We start from the raw sequence: 16,578 nt of genomic DNA on the forward strand, positions 1-16,578 counted from the left end.
GGCATTTGTCCCCTGAGGTCGAGTTCTCGTACTATAGACATAGGCTTATCCGTTGGAGTACTAAATGTGATAGGATGACCTCATGCAAGGGGATCTTAATTTTCAAGGCTCCTATCGCATTGAGATTGCTACACAGCTGATTTATGAGCACACATGGGTCTTTGGGCGATTCACCCTTAACAACTGGAAGTGAAGCTCTTTGACGTGAAGATCTAAGATGAGCCTTGGGTTATGATAACAATTACATATTAAGTCCCATGCTACTTTGAAGTTTTCTTGCGTTACTGGAAGGTTTTCAATTAATTTATGGGCTTCATCTGATACACATGACAGCAAGTAATAATAGCACTGTGTGTCAGTCCGAGAATCGTTACTGATGATTAGCGACTAAAAGGTGTCATGAAAGTGCATGAATTCTGCAATAGAACCCTTAAATTTAGGCAAAGAAATAGTAGGTAATTTGAGTAAGTGAACACTGGTTGTGGTTGAACTGTCTATAGGAGAGGAAGGCAAGGCAGTGTTAGTTAACGAAAGTTTGAATTTTTGACTGAAAATCTAAACAATTTTCTTCAAATGTTTCCCTATCAGAATCGTGACTAATGTCGTCATTTATTTCGAGTTGACTCTGAACATCGTTGTATTCTTCGATACTTCTTTGTAAAAGATCCTGTCTCACTTTGATATCATTTAAGTTTTCTCCTTGAAAATTACTGATAAAGTTTCCTAAGCGAGTAACTCGAGATTTCACAACAGCCCTTTTCTTCATCAATGTTCGCTTTAGAATTTCTTCCATTATGGGAAGGACACGCAAGGAATAACAAGGAATGACAAGTTAACCAGACTGCACTCACCCCTCGAAGACACGATGATGCTGCTCCTGGTGGCTGACTCGTGAGTTGAAATCCCCGTTGGCTGCACTGCTCCTTGTTCTGGCGTTGTACTGTCACTGTTGGCTCCACTGGCTGAAAGTGTGGTGGCAGCCCTGTTCTATGATGGCGCGGCTATTTTGCTCTACAACATAGCGCTTCCCGCCGAAATCCACACGTTTTCTTCTTGCACCTTAACACTGATGCGTAAGATTTCACATTGAAAATGATCCTGGCACTATAACTTCCTAAATTGTTCACATCGCGCACGACAGCAACGTAAATATTTCCTTGACATTCTACGCATGGACGAACCTCGTGGTTCAAGCGTGCTGTTACAGCATATCTCAGTTTAATAATGCACAATGAAAATCCCATACGTCACACTGAAATGTATTCGGCCCACCTGTACTCCCACGAGTAGGAATATTTAATGAAACAATGATGCCGATGCGGTGAAGTGAAACACGCTACGCTAAGGTACCGTATCAATTTGAACATAGGCCTACGGTTTGCACACTGCACAGGACCAAAAAATGTTGAATCTGGTATAAACAACACCTCTCTGGTAGCTCACTAAATAAGTTAAATCTAAGTGGATGAAAACACACGTTTATTTTACACTATATACCACTTAAAAGCTAACAAATACATCGTGCGAAAACACGCGTGGCATGACCAAAATCTTACTCTCTTACACTTCCTCCCATCATGCCACTCTCCTCTCACTCCAAGTTCTTGACCAGTGCTGCCACTGTTCCACATATCGTTAGGTGAACTAAATAGAGCTAGCAACCAAACAAATAGTAATCCACCATCTGTAATGATCACATAACCACATTTCAGTTGACAATTGTAGTGAAGGTACGGTATATTAGATAGTATCTTGCCTGTTATATTTGTGTGTATTTTTGTGTAAATGGCAGGTTTCATTTCTATTACAGCATAGTAGGATAAAGTAGTACTAATATTAATCTGTCTACGTATTTAACTTTGTTGGTAATCTTTGAGTACTGGTACTTCTTCCAAATACCTAATTTAGGCCTAATTGGAATTTTCATTTCTATTTGTGATTAGTAATAACCTACTGTAATTAGGATCTGTCTGAACATAGTTTAAACATTATTGTAGTGTAGTATAGTAACTTATTAGAAATTAGAGTGCCTATTCTATTATTTTCAGTAGTTTTGCGAATTTCAAACTTTAATGGTAATTTTCTTTTCTGTTTGTGTATGGTAATAACCTGTTGTAATTAGAATACGCCTGAACGTAGTTTAAAATTATTGTAGTGTATTATAATATCTTATTAGAAAATAGTGTGTTTATTCTATTATTGTGAAATATTTGTGTAGTATAGTATCGTATCTGTGGTGTCTATAGTAACTCTTACTAGAATTATGTTGTAGTAATTAGGGTAGACATAACTGCAGTTAAGAATTGTGTATTTCTTGCATATTACTGTTTCCAGAAATTAACAGCAATTTTCATCCTGTTAGGGAGTTGTAGGATTAAAAAATCGTACAATTGAGTAGTATTGTAGTGTAGTAGTAGCAGCCTATATTAATTAACTTTTTGTCGTGTGATCTTTGTGACTATCCTAGACAAATTTCTTTCCTTTCATTTCTATTTTGCACAGAATAAGTTATCTTATTTTTCCTTCTCTTTTCATTATTCAGTAAAGAATGGCTAAGGAGTGCAAGTGTAGGAACTGTGGGTGTGGCCAGGCATTAACTCATTGGGCCCGAGCCACGGAACCGTTCCGTGCTTCGTCTCGGTGGACCAAATGCCGGACCATGGAACTGTGCCATTGTCTCATTTCACTACGTAACTCAACTTTTCCTCAAGAGATAGCAGAGTGGGTTGCAATTGTGATTTGTGTAGGGATTCTTTCTTTGCAATGTTATATGCTCTTTGCTAATATATATCGATAGTGTGCTTGGTAATATTAGTTTGAAGTGGGCTATCTCTCGACTTTGAGATTCGTTTGTGAACAAGATGGCTGCCAGTATAGAACTGATATTTACAGATATATAACCCCTTTTAGGAAGTAATGATGATTAGGAATGTAATTTTTTCAGTGAAATTAGTAGTAATATTAGTATTAGTGTTAGCAATGCTCCCGAAGAACAAATAGATGTGGAAATCGAAGAGGAAATGCAAAAACAAGGCCGTGTTACAGCTCAGCAGGCGGACTGAGTACGGACCCGTGATGCTAATAAAATAAAATGTTTTACTGTATTCCTTGTTCCGCAGTTTGTGGTATGAAAGCCTTTTGTTTTCATGTATATTTAAATCTTGAGTGGTCTTGTAAGTAAGAAATTTCTCACGACATGAATCGACACTATATTTCCTCCAAAATAATCCCAGCGCCAATGCAGTTTCAATCCAACAAATATGCAGGGCTCAATGGGTTAAGGAGTATGAGGGAGGAGTTGGAGAGCTTGAGGGAGATAGTTAGGATTCTCTCAGAAGACAGGAAGGAAAGTAGGCCTCCCTCAAAAAATGTACAGGATACAGTAGGTGTAAAAGAGGGATGGGAAGGAAAATGGGGAATTGTAGAAGACAGGAGGTCTAATGTTTTAAGGGGTAGGAGATTGCAGGCTAAGGGGTCCATTCAGGATCAGAATTCTGGAAAGGTGTCTGAGAAATTGGTACGAGTCACTGCAGGTAGAACAACCGAGGAAAGATGAGGAACAGCGAACTGTTGCTGAGAAGTGTGGAAGTAGGAGAAAGGGAAGAGGTAGGAAAGGGAAATGTGGAGTAGTGGATAGGAAAAGACAGGTGGAACAGGGTCATGGGGTGGAAAAAAGGGAGGAGGAAACAGCTTCTGCAGCTGTCAGGAAAGATAGGGCTGACCAGGAGGGGAGGGGATCAAATGGAGGTGGGTAGGGTTGAGGCTCTGGTTATGGGGGATTCCATCGTTAGACATGCCGGGAAAGTGTGTGGAAGAAAGGGTACCAAGGTATAGTATTATCCAGGAATTCGGTTAAGGGAGATGTTGAAGAAAGTAGAAGAGAAGGAGGAGGGAAAGGGGAAGTTGGTACTGTTTCACATCGGTAGTAAGAACATAAGACAAGTAGGTATAAGTACCAACATAGTTGGGGATGTGTGGGACCTGGTAAAAGCAGCACGGGTGAAGTTTAAGGAAGCGGAGATTGTTATCAGTGGAACACTGTGTAGGAGGGATACTGACGGGAAGGTGAATGGGGGATTTAAATGACACTAGGGAAGGGGTATGTGGGAAACTGGGAGCGAGATTTCCAGATCCTAATGGGTTTGTAGGAGATAGCGATCTGCACTCGGATGACCTTCACTTAAACTGCAATGGTACATATAAGTTAGGAAATTTGTTTAGAAGGGTTATATGGAGGTACATTCAGGGAAACGGGGTGGCCTTGGGAGCGGTTTTAAAGGAACAGGGAACTGGAAATAAAGTAGGGACGTCATAAAAATGTTAGTGGTAAACTGTATAAGTATTGTAAAGAAAGAAATAGAATTAAGTAATTTAATAGATATATACTTACCAGATATTGTTATAGGAGTTGAATCATGGCAGAGAAATTATATAATGGATGCAGAAATTTTCTCATGTAACTGGAGGGTGTATCGTAGAGATAGGAATGGTAGGAGGAGTATTCATTCTGGTGAAAGAAGAATTTGTAAGCTATGAAAAATTTGAAGATGACAACCATGAAATTTTAGGGGTAAGGCTCATCTCTAAAGATAATAGGCAACTTGATGTCTTTGGAGTGTACAGACCAGGAAAGGGTAGCGCAGACGCTGATTAAGAATTATTTGATAAGATAATCAGCTATGTGGGAAACGAAAAGGAAAAGAACGTGATTGTAGCAGGTGATCTCAAATTTCAATTGGGAACGTAATGCAAACGACAGGAAGTATGAACAACAAATGGCAAATAAGTTAATATGGGAAGGGCATCTGTTTCAGAAAGTGATGGAACCACCAGAGGGAAGAATATTCTGGATGTGGTGCTGGTAAAACCAGATGAGCTCTATAGAGAAACCGAAGTAATAGATGGTATTACTGATCACAAAGCTGTTTTTGTGATAGTTAAAAATAAATGTGAAAAAAAGGAAGATATTAAAATCGGAAACTGAATCTATCAAAGAAGTAAATTTATAATACCAATATAAATGGACCGTTATTGGACATAATAAATTTTCCAGCTAACTCATTCCTGGTTGCCAGCGTTTCGCCCTCGTGTGCTAGGTTGGGCTCATCAGTTGGTACCTAGCACACCTACCAAGACGCTGGCTGGTGCATATCGTGGAGGCCACTGCGTAGGCTACTTGGAGCCACTGGCAGTGCCAATGCACTATGAGAGAATTTGTTTCTTCATCAAAAATTGATGCCTGCTTGGCTATCAGATGATACAGATGTTGATTCCCATACGGAATCTGAAATATTTGTCCCGAATGAATAAATTTAAAATACCAATATAAATGGTCCGTTATTGGACATTATAAATTTTCCAGCTAACTCATTCCTGGTTGCCAGCGTTTCACCCTCATGTGCTAGGTTGGGCTCATCAGTTGGTACCTAACACACCTACTAACACACTGGCCGGTGCATATCGTGGAGGCCACTGCGTAGGCTACTTGGAGCCACCGCTGGCAACCAGGATGAGTTAGCTGGAAAATTTATAATGTTCTATCAAAGAAGTCAGCAAAGGTTAACATGATGGCAAGCATAACTGACGGCCGTAAAAATTTTAGTGAAAAATGGAGGAGTATGTATAGGTACTTTAAGGCAGAAACAGTTTCCAAGAAGGATATTCCAGGAATCATTAATGAACAAGGGGACTGTGTATGCGAGGATCTTCAAAAGGCAGAAGTATTCAGTCAGCAGTATGTAAAGATTGTTGGTTATAAGGATAATGTCCAGATAGAGGAGGTGACTAATACTAAAGAAGTATTAAAATTTATCTATGACAGCAATGACATTTACTGTAAGATACAAAAGTTAATGTGTAAAGTGGAATCAGAGATAAGGCTTTTTGCAGATGATGTTATTCTGTACAGAGTAATAAATAAGTTACAAGATTGTGAGCAACTACAAAATGACCTCGATAATGTTGCGAGATGGACAGTAGGCAATGGCATGATGATAAACGGGGTTAAAAGTCAGGTTGTGAGTTTCACAAATAGGAAAAGTCCTCTCGTTTTAATTACTACGCTGATAGGGTGAAAGTTCCCTTTGGGGGTCATTGTAAATACCTAGGTATTAATATAAGGAAAAGCTGCCTCTGTGGATCAGCGGTAGAGTGTCGGCCTCCGGATCCCAAGATAGCGGGTTCAAACCCGGCAGAGGTAGTCGGATTTTTGAAGGGCGGAAAAAAGTCCATTCGACACTCCATGTCGTACGATGTCGGCATGTAAAAGATCTCTGGGGACACATTTGGTGTTTACCCGACAAAATTCATTAAATCTCAGCCATAGACGCCCAAGAGAGTTTCGGTTTACTCGGTCTGCCATCTAGTGGTAAAACGGAACGTCGAAATTGACGAGCAGACAGCCAGATGGCGTCAAATTGAAATGTCTGCACACGGTAGCTGAGGCCATACGATTATTATTATTATTATTATTATTAATATAAGGAAAGATCTTCATTGGCATAATCGCATAAATATGATTGTAAACAGAGGGTAGGCTCTACAGATATCTGCACATGGTTATGAGGGTATTTAGAGGTTATAGTAAAGATGTAAAGTATAGGAGATATAAGTCTCTGGTAAGACACCAACTAGAGTGTGGTTCCAGTGTATGGGACCCTCACCAGGATTACTTGATTCAAGAACTGGAAAAAATCCAAAAAACAAAAGCAGCTTGATTTGTTCTGGGCGATTTCCAACAAAAGAGTAGCTTTACAAAAATGTTGCAAAGTTTGGTCTGGGAAGACTTGGAAGAACGGAGACGAGCTGCTCGACTAAGTTCCGAGCTGTCAGTGAAGAGATGGCGTGGGAGGACATTGGCAGACAAATAAGTTTGAGTGGTGTCTTCAAAAGTAGGAAAGATCACAATATGAAGATGAAGTTGGAATTCAAGAGGATAAATTGGGGCAAATAATAGTTTATAGGAAGGGGAGTTAGGGATTGGAATAACTTACCATGTGAGATGTTCAATAAATTTCCAATTTCTTTGCAATCATTTAAGAAAAGGCTAAGAAAACAACAGATAGGGAATCTGCCACCTGGGCGACTGCCCTAAATGCAGATTAGTAGGGATTGATTGAAGAGTGTCACAATGTCACAATTCATCTCAGCGACCCCGAAAAGTATGGATTTGACACTAATACTGATAATTTTCGATAATTTTACGTCACTCACTCTCAACCCCCAACATAGAGGTTCTAGGGGTGTCTTACCCCACAGTTATTTTTCTCCAGATAGTAAGTCACATATGTACAGTTTAGTTGAGAGCTGACATACATACATACATACACAAACTCTATTATTTTGAAATTTTCTTTCTTTTTTCACCCCTTTTCACCCCTCCACACCCCCCCTCCCCAATGCTTGTGGAGATTTAAATGGCATCCATACTGTCAGTATTCATCTCAGCGACCCCGAAAAGTATGGATTTGACACTAATATTGGTCGTTTTCGAAGATTTTTACATGTCTCTCCTTCCCAACCCTCAAACAATGAGGTGCTACGGGGTGTCTTATCCTCAAAGTATTTTTCTCCAGATACTAAGTCATATGTGCACCAAGTTTGGTTGACAGCTAAGCTGGAACATACATACATTTACACTACATACTCATGGTCATATTGGACATCTTATTTTTCACCTTCCCTCACCCCAAGCCAATGAAACCAATGAAATTTAAAATCCCCGTCCCGGCCGTGAATCAAAACCAAAACCTCTTGGAGCAAATGCCAGAACGTTAAAAATTTAGCCATGGAGCTGGACAACGGAAGTAATAATCAGCGCAGGCAACTCGTTACTAAATCACGGATAATAAACAGAAACCGAGCACATACCGGGAATTTACAAGATTTTACGCCAGTGGTTAACGGTACAAATGTTGCTATTTCGTCACTTTTTCATGAAATGATTTCTAACAGAGTCTCCAACGTATGAGACCTGGTTTTCTTCATATTTGCAGAAGAAATTGAGAATTTACAATGAGTATTGCAATTTCATGAAATCCATAATAGTACCGCTTCCATATTGCCATAGTATATAGGAGAAAATCGTAAAAACTACAGAAAATCTGTATTACATGGCGACTCTGGCAATCAGTAAAACAGGAAATTAATTAATTGTACACACTGTTCCTTAAAGAAAAGAAACATCCAGTTAACTACAGTTGCAATGAACCGAGCGAGTTGGCCGTTATCTTAGGGTCATGCAACTGTGAGCTTGCATTCGAGAGATAGAGAGTTCGAATCCCACTGTCATCAGCCCTGAAGGTGGTTTTCTGCTGTTTCCCATTTTCACACCAGGCAATTGCTGAGGCTGTACCTTAACTCCTTAACTGGGGAATAGTTTCATAACATCAACCAGCCAGTGGGTAATTATTCAGCGAAACGCGCACTTCTGGAATGGGTACAGTAGCGTGCGGCAGATGTAAATACAAAAAACAAAAACAAACCCCATGGCACTACAGCCCTTGAAGGGCTTTGGCCTACCAAGCGACCGCTGCTCAGCCCGAAGGCCTGCAGATTGCGAGGTGTCGTGTTATCAGCATGACGAATCCTCTTGGCCGTTATTCTTGGCTTTCGAGACCGGGGCCGCTATCTCGTCAGATAGCTCCTCAATTCTAATCACTTAGGCTGAGTGGACCTCGAACCAGCCCTCAGCTCCGGATAAAAACCCCTGACCTGACCGGGAATCGAACCCGGGTCCTCTGGGTAAGAGGCAGGTGCGCTACACGAGACGCTGTTGGACTGACGCCTAGGCGCGAACTACCCGACTGGCGTGAGACCAGATAGAAATTAATAGGACAGCAATAATCACATCTAATATGAATGGGATTTATTTTAAATTTTTTTTTTTTTTTTTTTTGCTAGGGGCTTTACGTCACACCGACACAGATAGGTCTTATGGCGACGTTATTTTAAATTACAATAGGAGGGCAGAAGTGATTAAGAAAAGTCAGTCGCCTATAGGATGCTAATAATAATAATAATAATAATAATAATAATAATAATAATAATAATAATAATAATAATAATAATAATCGCATGGCCTCAGCTACCGTGTGCAGACATTTCAATTTGACGTCATCTGGCTGTCTGCTCGTCAATTTCGACGTTCCGTTCTACTCTAGGCCCACTAGATAGCAGACCAAGTAAACCGAAACTCTCTTGGGCGTCTATGGCTGAGATTTAATGAATTTTGTCGGGTGAACACCAAATGTGCCACCAGAGATCTTTTACATGCTGACATCGTACGACATGGAGTGTCGAACGTACTTTTTTCCGCCCTTCAAAAATCTGACTACCTATGCCGGGTTTGAACCTGCTATCTTGGGATCCGGAGGCCGACACACTAACAACTGAACCACAGAGGCAGCTTATAGGATGCTAACCCTACATAAGAACACATTTAGAAGTACAAGAACACCTAAAGGCGTCAAACCCAATATTAGTGTGACAGCTGTTGACGCCTAAGGCGTCAAACCCAGTTAAGGGGTTAATTACAGCCACAGCCACTTACTTCCCACTTCTAGCCCTTTCCTATCCCACCGTTACCATAAGACCTGTGTCGGTGAGACGTCAAGTAAATTATTTTTTTAAAGTTGAACTTCCTTTTTCACTATTATTGTGCAAAATACGGGCTTACTATTTTCGACTAGCACAGCATCCCATCTCACACACGCATGACAACTCATGAATGATGACAGGCATGATGTCCAACGTCACCAATCTATGTTCCAGACTATTTCTATTTTTAATATTTGAATTTGTCCTCTAATGTTATTTTGCAATCTTTGTGGCAACGTGGCTGAAAGGAACGTGGATAAGCTACACAGTCTCCTTTTTAAACAAAGAATGAGTTGTGGTAATGAAACTCGAGATTTGGGTTTCATGTACAATTTACAGTTTCTCAAAGTTATGTTGATAATTTAGTCACATATGACAATGACATCTTTCATGGTAAATACAAAGTACTTCACAATGCCATCGGTCGCAATGGTAATGTACCACCATACGTATCCGTATAGCCTATACAATATATATGACTTTGAAATCTTACTGTTAATAAATTTAACCATGATAGGTTAATATTGTGTTTGGTCCATATTGACTAGTCTGAATTAAATCTTAACCTGTCAAGTGGCACGTTAACTGAGTGGTGAAGCTAACAGACTATGGACTTCAAGATTGGTGGTTCAAATTGACATGCCGCCAGGGATGTACAACAGGTACTAGAAGTTCAATTCGTATAAGGAGTAAATAAATGTAAGAAGACTGCTGAAGGTGGCAGGAGAAGGGGAGTGAAAAGATGTAAATTGGTAAAATTATTTAGTTCCTCCCCAACTGAAACTCCTACTACCCAAGGAGGTCCCGCAAGTATGACATCCTAGATGTGCCAGCACATTCTCTCCCCGCATGCAAGAAGAGACATCCAAACATTAATAGTCTGAAGTGCTCTCTTTCAAAAGCAACAGAAGAATTCCCAGCCAAGGTGCTGCTTAATGCAATTGATGAGTGGCCTCAAAGACTCAAGGACTGTGCACCCTAATAATGGCCATTTCAAAAAATTATTTGTGATTTGTGTTCCTCATATCCATATAACTACTGCTATCATGGTATTAAAATATCTTCCATCGCCTTGTGGAAATTAAATAAAATGTTTGTGACAGTATTTATGGTAAGGCTACGTATATAAGAAAGAATACTTCTATGGGCGTGTTGGCAGGTCCCTGGCAAGCATCGAGGAAGGATCTCTGCTACTTCAAATATAATAAGATATTTTTCTATGATTCCAACATCCAAAGTGGACATCAAAGTACCACCCAAGTATTAACCCAACACAGAAAGATAAATATTCTCAAATTATTTTTTACAAGTTGGTTTACGTCGCTCCTACACTGATATGTCTTATGGAGACAATGGATAGGAAAGGCCTAGGAGTGGGAAGGAAGCGGCCGTGGTCTTAATTAAGGTCACCTGGTTTGAAAATGGGAAACAACAGAAAACCTTCTTCAAGGCTGCCAACAGTCGAGCTCGAACTGACTATCTCCCGGATGCAAGCTCACAGATGTCGCCCCTAACCACATGGCCAACTCGCCCCGTCATTTCAAATTAACTTTTAAACGAAGGCATATACTCGCATACTGATAAGCAAATGACTGGGTAGACGTGACAAGACAGACAGTTGGTGTTTGGAGACTGCAGAACAGAAATGTTTCAGAAAAGCTGAAGAGGCCTGAACAAACGACGACAATGCCAGAAGAATGTCACAGCAGGCATACAAGTAAACTATAACAGGGAAAAGGACTAGAGGCCAGCCCAGAACTAGATGAAAGGATACAGTGACAGGTTTCATTAAGGACAGAGGATTCGTTGTCAACATTGTTCAAAGAGAATGGTGGAAGGACAGAATGAAGGGGAGGGTCACACTATCCAGAGCGAGTCTGGAACAGGAATGGGGGAGGACGTCTACATCAATGAATATACAAACAATTAAGCTACAATAGTGATTTTCAAGACTAATAACAAAGAACCGTTAAATATATTGTATCTATATTTAAAATTAGGTTTGCACAAACAACCAAGCCACCATGATGAACGACTAACCAGATGATTTCAGGTCAAAGTAAAATATCACAGAATAATTTACACCTACAACTCAAATCAACATCATTTCAAATAGGCATAGGCATAAATAAATTGAAGTTACCTCCGTTCCCAACTTACCCACTGTCACGTTATCACTTTCTGGAGCTTTGTAGTGTTCGTGTGATCGGGTATAACGATGCAATTTTCGATCCGACGGATTACTCGTCAGTTTCGATCCTAAGTGTACTCTATCAGAAGTTGTACCCTTCCTATAGTTCAATTTAACATTCCGGTCACCTTCTGGAGAAGTAGAATAGTGTGATCTCGACTTTCTAAAACAAACTTCAGAATCCCTCGGCCGCGAGGGAGAAAGAGATCCGTAGGTTGGAGAAACGTGACGTAATTTATAACTGAATGAATTTCGACATTTTCGACCGTCTAACGAAGAAGTCTCATCCGCCGAGCTAACATCTTCGAAAGCATCATCATCTTTTATTTCTCCTTCTTCACACTCATCTTCGTCTACAATTTTATCTCTTATCCCGAATTCAGAAGCCATTACTATCCACAAACAAAAAGTACAAATCTCATCTACTAACACTTATTGACGGTACACAATGCCAAAAAAACAATAAATAAAATAACCTGCGTCAACAAACAAAATCAATAGTAAATGTAATCATGTCAACCAGTTAAACTTCACAAATTATCAGATTTTCCATTAACACTATTATGCAAACATATCTCAAAAGGGGTCTTCACGCGCTTCCATACAGACACAGTATTTCTCGAATCGAAACCTATCAAAGAGAATAATATAAAAGATAATCAAAGAACTTCAACCAACGACATGTTCGAATAGTTATTTTGATAAAAATTAATTACACTAAAGCCCAGGAGAGTTGGAGTCTCCAGAAAATGAGCTATGACAGATAAGACATTCTACAGAAACAGAGAAGAATTGTCTTGTCTTGTCTTGTCTTGTCTTGTCTTGGTAATTTGATGGGCTTCGCGTAACAGCGGTGTAGCCAGTCACAGATCTGATAATAAAACACAAAGTATGGCTGGAGGCGAAAACGCAAGGGCTAAAATTTAAAAAGGAGGGTAAGAATTCAACTACTAATCTACACACACAGGAGTAACACAAGGACACAAGGTACAAAACTTCACGCGAGACAACACTGATTTGGCGACTTTCTACACACACGCACATTACCTGGTCAACACATAAGGAAGTGACAAAGGGACATAAATTACAGGAAAGTGTTGGTATCAGAAAGGAAATTCGATAAAGCAATCACCATAGTGGACGTGGGATTGAGTATCCAACATGACAATTGGGTGAGTAACGCGAATTGTTTCCGGAAAAACGGCTGTAACCATTTTCGCCTACTAACTTCGAGCAACGGACACTGAAACAAAATATGACTAATTGTACCAACCGAAGTACGACATTTACAGAGGTTAGAATCAACCAACGACATACGAAATAATTGCTCAGGCGTGCACATATGATTTAGTCGCAAACGGACAATATTAGTAATGTGACGTCTAGTATAAGAATGTTTAGTAAACAACGGAGAGCGTGGGACGTTCGGAAGGATCGTAAACAAACTCCGCCCTGTACGACACAAGGGGTGGCTCTACTCATCCTGCCATAACTGTCTTATATTCTCTCGACAACCGCTCCAATAATCAGTGAAGGGTAGCGCCAAATGGTACGCGACACCCTGACCTTGAGCTGCCGCCTGGGCTAAAGCATCCGCCTGTTCATTACCTGAAATATTTGAGTGGCCCGGAACCCAAAGTAAGGTATTCCTTTTACCTAGTTGGTGTAGATAGAAACAGATTTTACGAAGATTTTGAATATACCAATTGGACCGGCAGCTGGGATTGTTTAAGGCTTGAAGCCCACTCAGGAAATCTGATGCAATGTAGGCATTATCTCATTATCTAGATGCGAATACTTGATGTAAAGGCATGACGGATGGCAAAAGCCTCCGCCGTAAAAATAGTTGTCTCCGATGGAAGTGAAAATTGTTTGGAAATGAGTAACTCGGGTGAGAAAAAGGCCGCCCCTACACCTGGAGGGGTTTGAGATTTGGACCCGTCAGTAAAAAATATTGGTGAAAGAGAATGAACATCCTAAGACAAAGCTAGACGGACATATTCCCTAGCACCGTGTGTCCGGGCCGGGCCAATGGGTGGAGAACCACATAAGGCTAGTAAAATCAGAGCAGGGACATAATAATTTGCTTGATAGGGAAGAATGTAGTTGGTTGTTGACGGGATACGAATAATAGAAGTGCGAAGGGAATTAAAGTAATAATATGCCCGGATAAATGCTGGGTAACGGTGTAGAGGTGTACCTTTATCGTGATAGTAACGGACTAATAATGATAATTTAGGGAGGATTGGGTGTGAGTTGAGAGAGAGAGAGTCCTTAGTAGGAACATGTAGGCAAGCAATTTTCCCCTCAGATTTAATGGGAATTCCGCACCCTCGACCAATGTTGCATTGTTGGGGGTGATTGCAGAACACCAATACAAAGTTTAATAAATTGAAGCGAATCAAATTGAGTAAGCATCTGATTCGCCACCATGTCAATGAAACCCGAGCCATAATCCAAAGTTGAACGAATAATATTGCGATATAACAGGAGCATAGTACTGGGATCCGATCCCCAAGATCTCTGTCGTAGGGCAAAAAATAAGGTTTTTTGGGAAGAGACTTTCCCACAAGACTTTTAACGTGGGAATGCCATAATAATTTCCTGTCGAGGTAAATACCGAAATATTTAGTCGACTGGACGATCGGGATCGAAAAACCTTGAAATCGTATAGGCGGGTGAACAGTACGCTGGGACCAAGAGAAAAGAACCGCTCGACATTTATCGTAAGCCACTTCTAAGTGATGATCCTGAAGCCAAGTAGCAAAATCAGAAAGCGTTGTATGTAACGACCTGTAAATAGCTTCAAGGGATGGGAGACTAAGATATATCACTAGATCATCGGCGAATTGTATCATGCGAGCGCTGCGGGTTATAATTTTCTCGAGGGACATCGTATAAAGTGTAAATAAAATAGGACTGTGAAGGTCTCCTTGAGGGAGGCCCGTAGCTGTCATACGTGCCTGAATATGAGGAAAATGTTTTAATTGAAGCGTTCTGTGCGTCAGCAAGTTCAAGAGCAGATTAACGAAAAAGGGCGGGAAGTTATAATGGAGCAATTTTTTGGAATAGCACTTGGAGGTCAACATTATCATAAGATCCCCGTAGATCAAAAAAGATAGACAATAAGGGTTCTTTCCGACAGCATGCGAGGTTGATGTGAGTTACAAAGAGGTTAATTGCATCAGTGGCAGAGCGATCCGGGAGAAAGGCAAATTGATATTCGGGCAGCAAATTATAAAAATCTAGAAACCATTGTAGCTGTTTAAGAAGAATTTTTTTGGAAAATCTTTCGAATGCATTGTCCCAGGTATATGCCCCTATAACTGTCGGGAAGAACAGGGTTTTTCCCTGGTTTCAGCAGGGGGACCAAGTAAAAGTCGTTCCAAGTGGAAGGGACTTGAGCCGACTCGAGGCACTGATTGAAAATCTGCAGTAATTTCTGGCGAGCCAACGGGGGGATTGCTTTAGTAGTGAATACGAGATATCATCCCGTCCAGGTGTTGAATTATGGGATGTATTAATTGCCAAATTTAATTCTGTGATATCAATTGGGCTAATGAGCGAAGAAAATTTATTGGAGCTAGGAGGAAGAGCGAAACTATAATGTGGGGCTACAAAATCCGGAGTAAGTTGTTGAAAGAAGCTTAAAATAGCCTCCATGTTGAAGTGTACAATAGCGGGAGTACTAATAAGACGGTTGGATAGGTCGGCAACTGCACTCCAAAGAGGTTTAGACGATGACTGTCTATTGAGAGAGGAAATGAAGGCTTTCCAAGCCGCGCGGCGTTTGTCGTTAAATACCTTTTTAGTTTGGGCAACCAGTACTTTATAGTGTAAGTACGCTTGGAACGTACCAAAACGGCGAAAGGAGCGAAGGGCTGCCTTCTGTTTTGCTATTAAAGCCACACACTCATTATCCCACCAGCGAGCATAATGAATAGTTTAGGGTCGGAAATGTGGCTGTTTCGGATGGTATAAATCTAAATATTCCGTGAGAGTTGATGTGAAGGAATCATAGGACATCTGTTGACCTTCAAATGCAGCTAACTTTTGAGAAGAAAACTGTTGAAATTGGAATGTATTGAAGGGGAACATGCGCCTACTCACTTTAAGCGGGGGGGGAGGGGGTAGCGGCTGGTTGACTGTCCGTGAACCCAACAAAGATGGGGAAATGATCACTCGAATGAGTGTCCTTGACTACCTCCCACTCGATTCTGTGTGCCAGATCGCTAGCACAGATGGTTAAATCGACAGCACTCTTATTTGTAAGAGGAGGTGTCACTCGAGTAGGTGAGCCTTCATTCAAAATCCGTAAGTGATATAAGGCACTATTTTAGCTATTTTGTTCCCTTTTGGACACGAGACCTCGCATCCCCAGCTCTGATGGTGCCCGTTAAGGTCACCCCCGAGGATAAAGGGATGCGGAAGGTGCGCGAAAAAATTGGCCCTAGTAGAATATGTGCTTTTGGATTTTCGGTGGGCAATAAATAGAAATAAAATGTATGTTATCCACCACAATGGCTACCACCTGTGTACCCGGTATTCTATAATGGAAAGGTGTCGAATAGAATTGTAGGTTGTTAGCTACCAAAATGCAAGCCTGATCGAAACCGTAGCAGTGCAGTACTTCCTCCTGCATAGTTAGGAGTAGCTTGGACCATTTAGAATCGTTTTCCGCTGCCGTAGCATAAGCAGATATTTTATTCGAAATAGCTGTTATTGTGGCAGTTATCGGGGCCGAGTCCCGGACTAGTTCTTGGGACGAATGGTCAGGAGAATCAAACCGC

At 40.7% G+C, this 16,578-nt stretch overlaps 1 protein-coding gene across 8 annotated transcripts in view; it reads right to left on the bottom strand.

Moving 5' to 3' along the window:
- The window catches only part of LOC136857916 (serine-rich adhesin for platelets), a 137,832-nt gene extending 125,454 nt beyond the window's left edge, over window positions 1-12,378 (bottom strand). For all 8 annotated transcript variants that reach the window (XM_067136985.2, XM_067136987.2, XM_067136986.2 and 5 more), the window contains exon 1: window positions 11,758-12,378. In XM_067136985.2, coding sequence (XP_066993086.2) covers window positions 11,758-12,178 — 421 coding nt within the window. In that variant the 5' untranslated portion in view covers window positions 12,179-12,378. The remainder of the gene's footprint in view (window positions 1-11,757) is intronic.
- Between the last annotated feature and the right edge of the window lie 4,200 nt (window positions 12,379-16,578).

Source organism: Anabrus simplex, chromosome 1 (genome assembly GCF_040414725.1).
Source record: "Anabrus simplex isolate iqAnaSimp1 chromosome 1, ASM4041472v1, whole genome shotgun sequence".
NCBI lineage: Eukaryota > Metazoa > Arthropoda > Insecta > Orthoptera > Tettigoniidae > Anabrus > Anabrus simplex.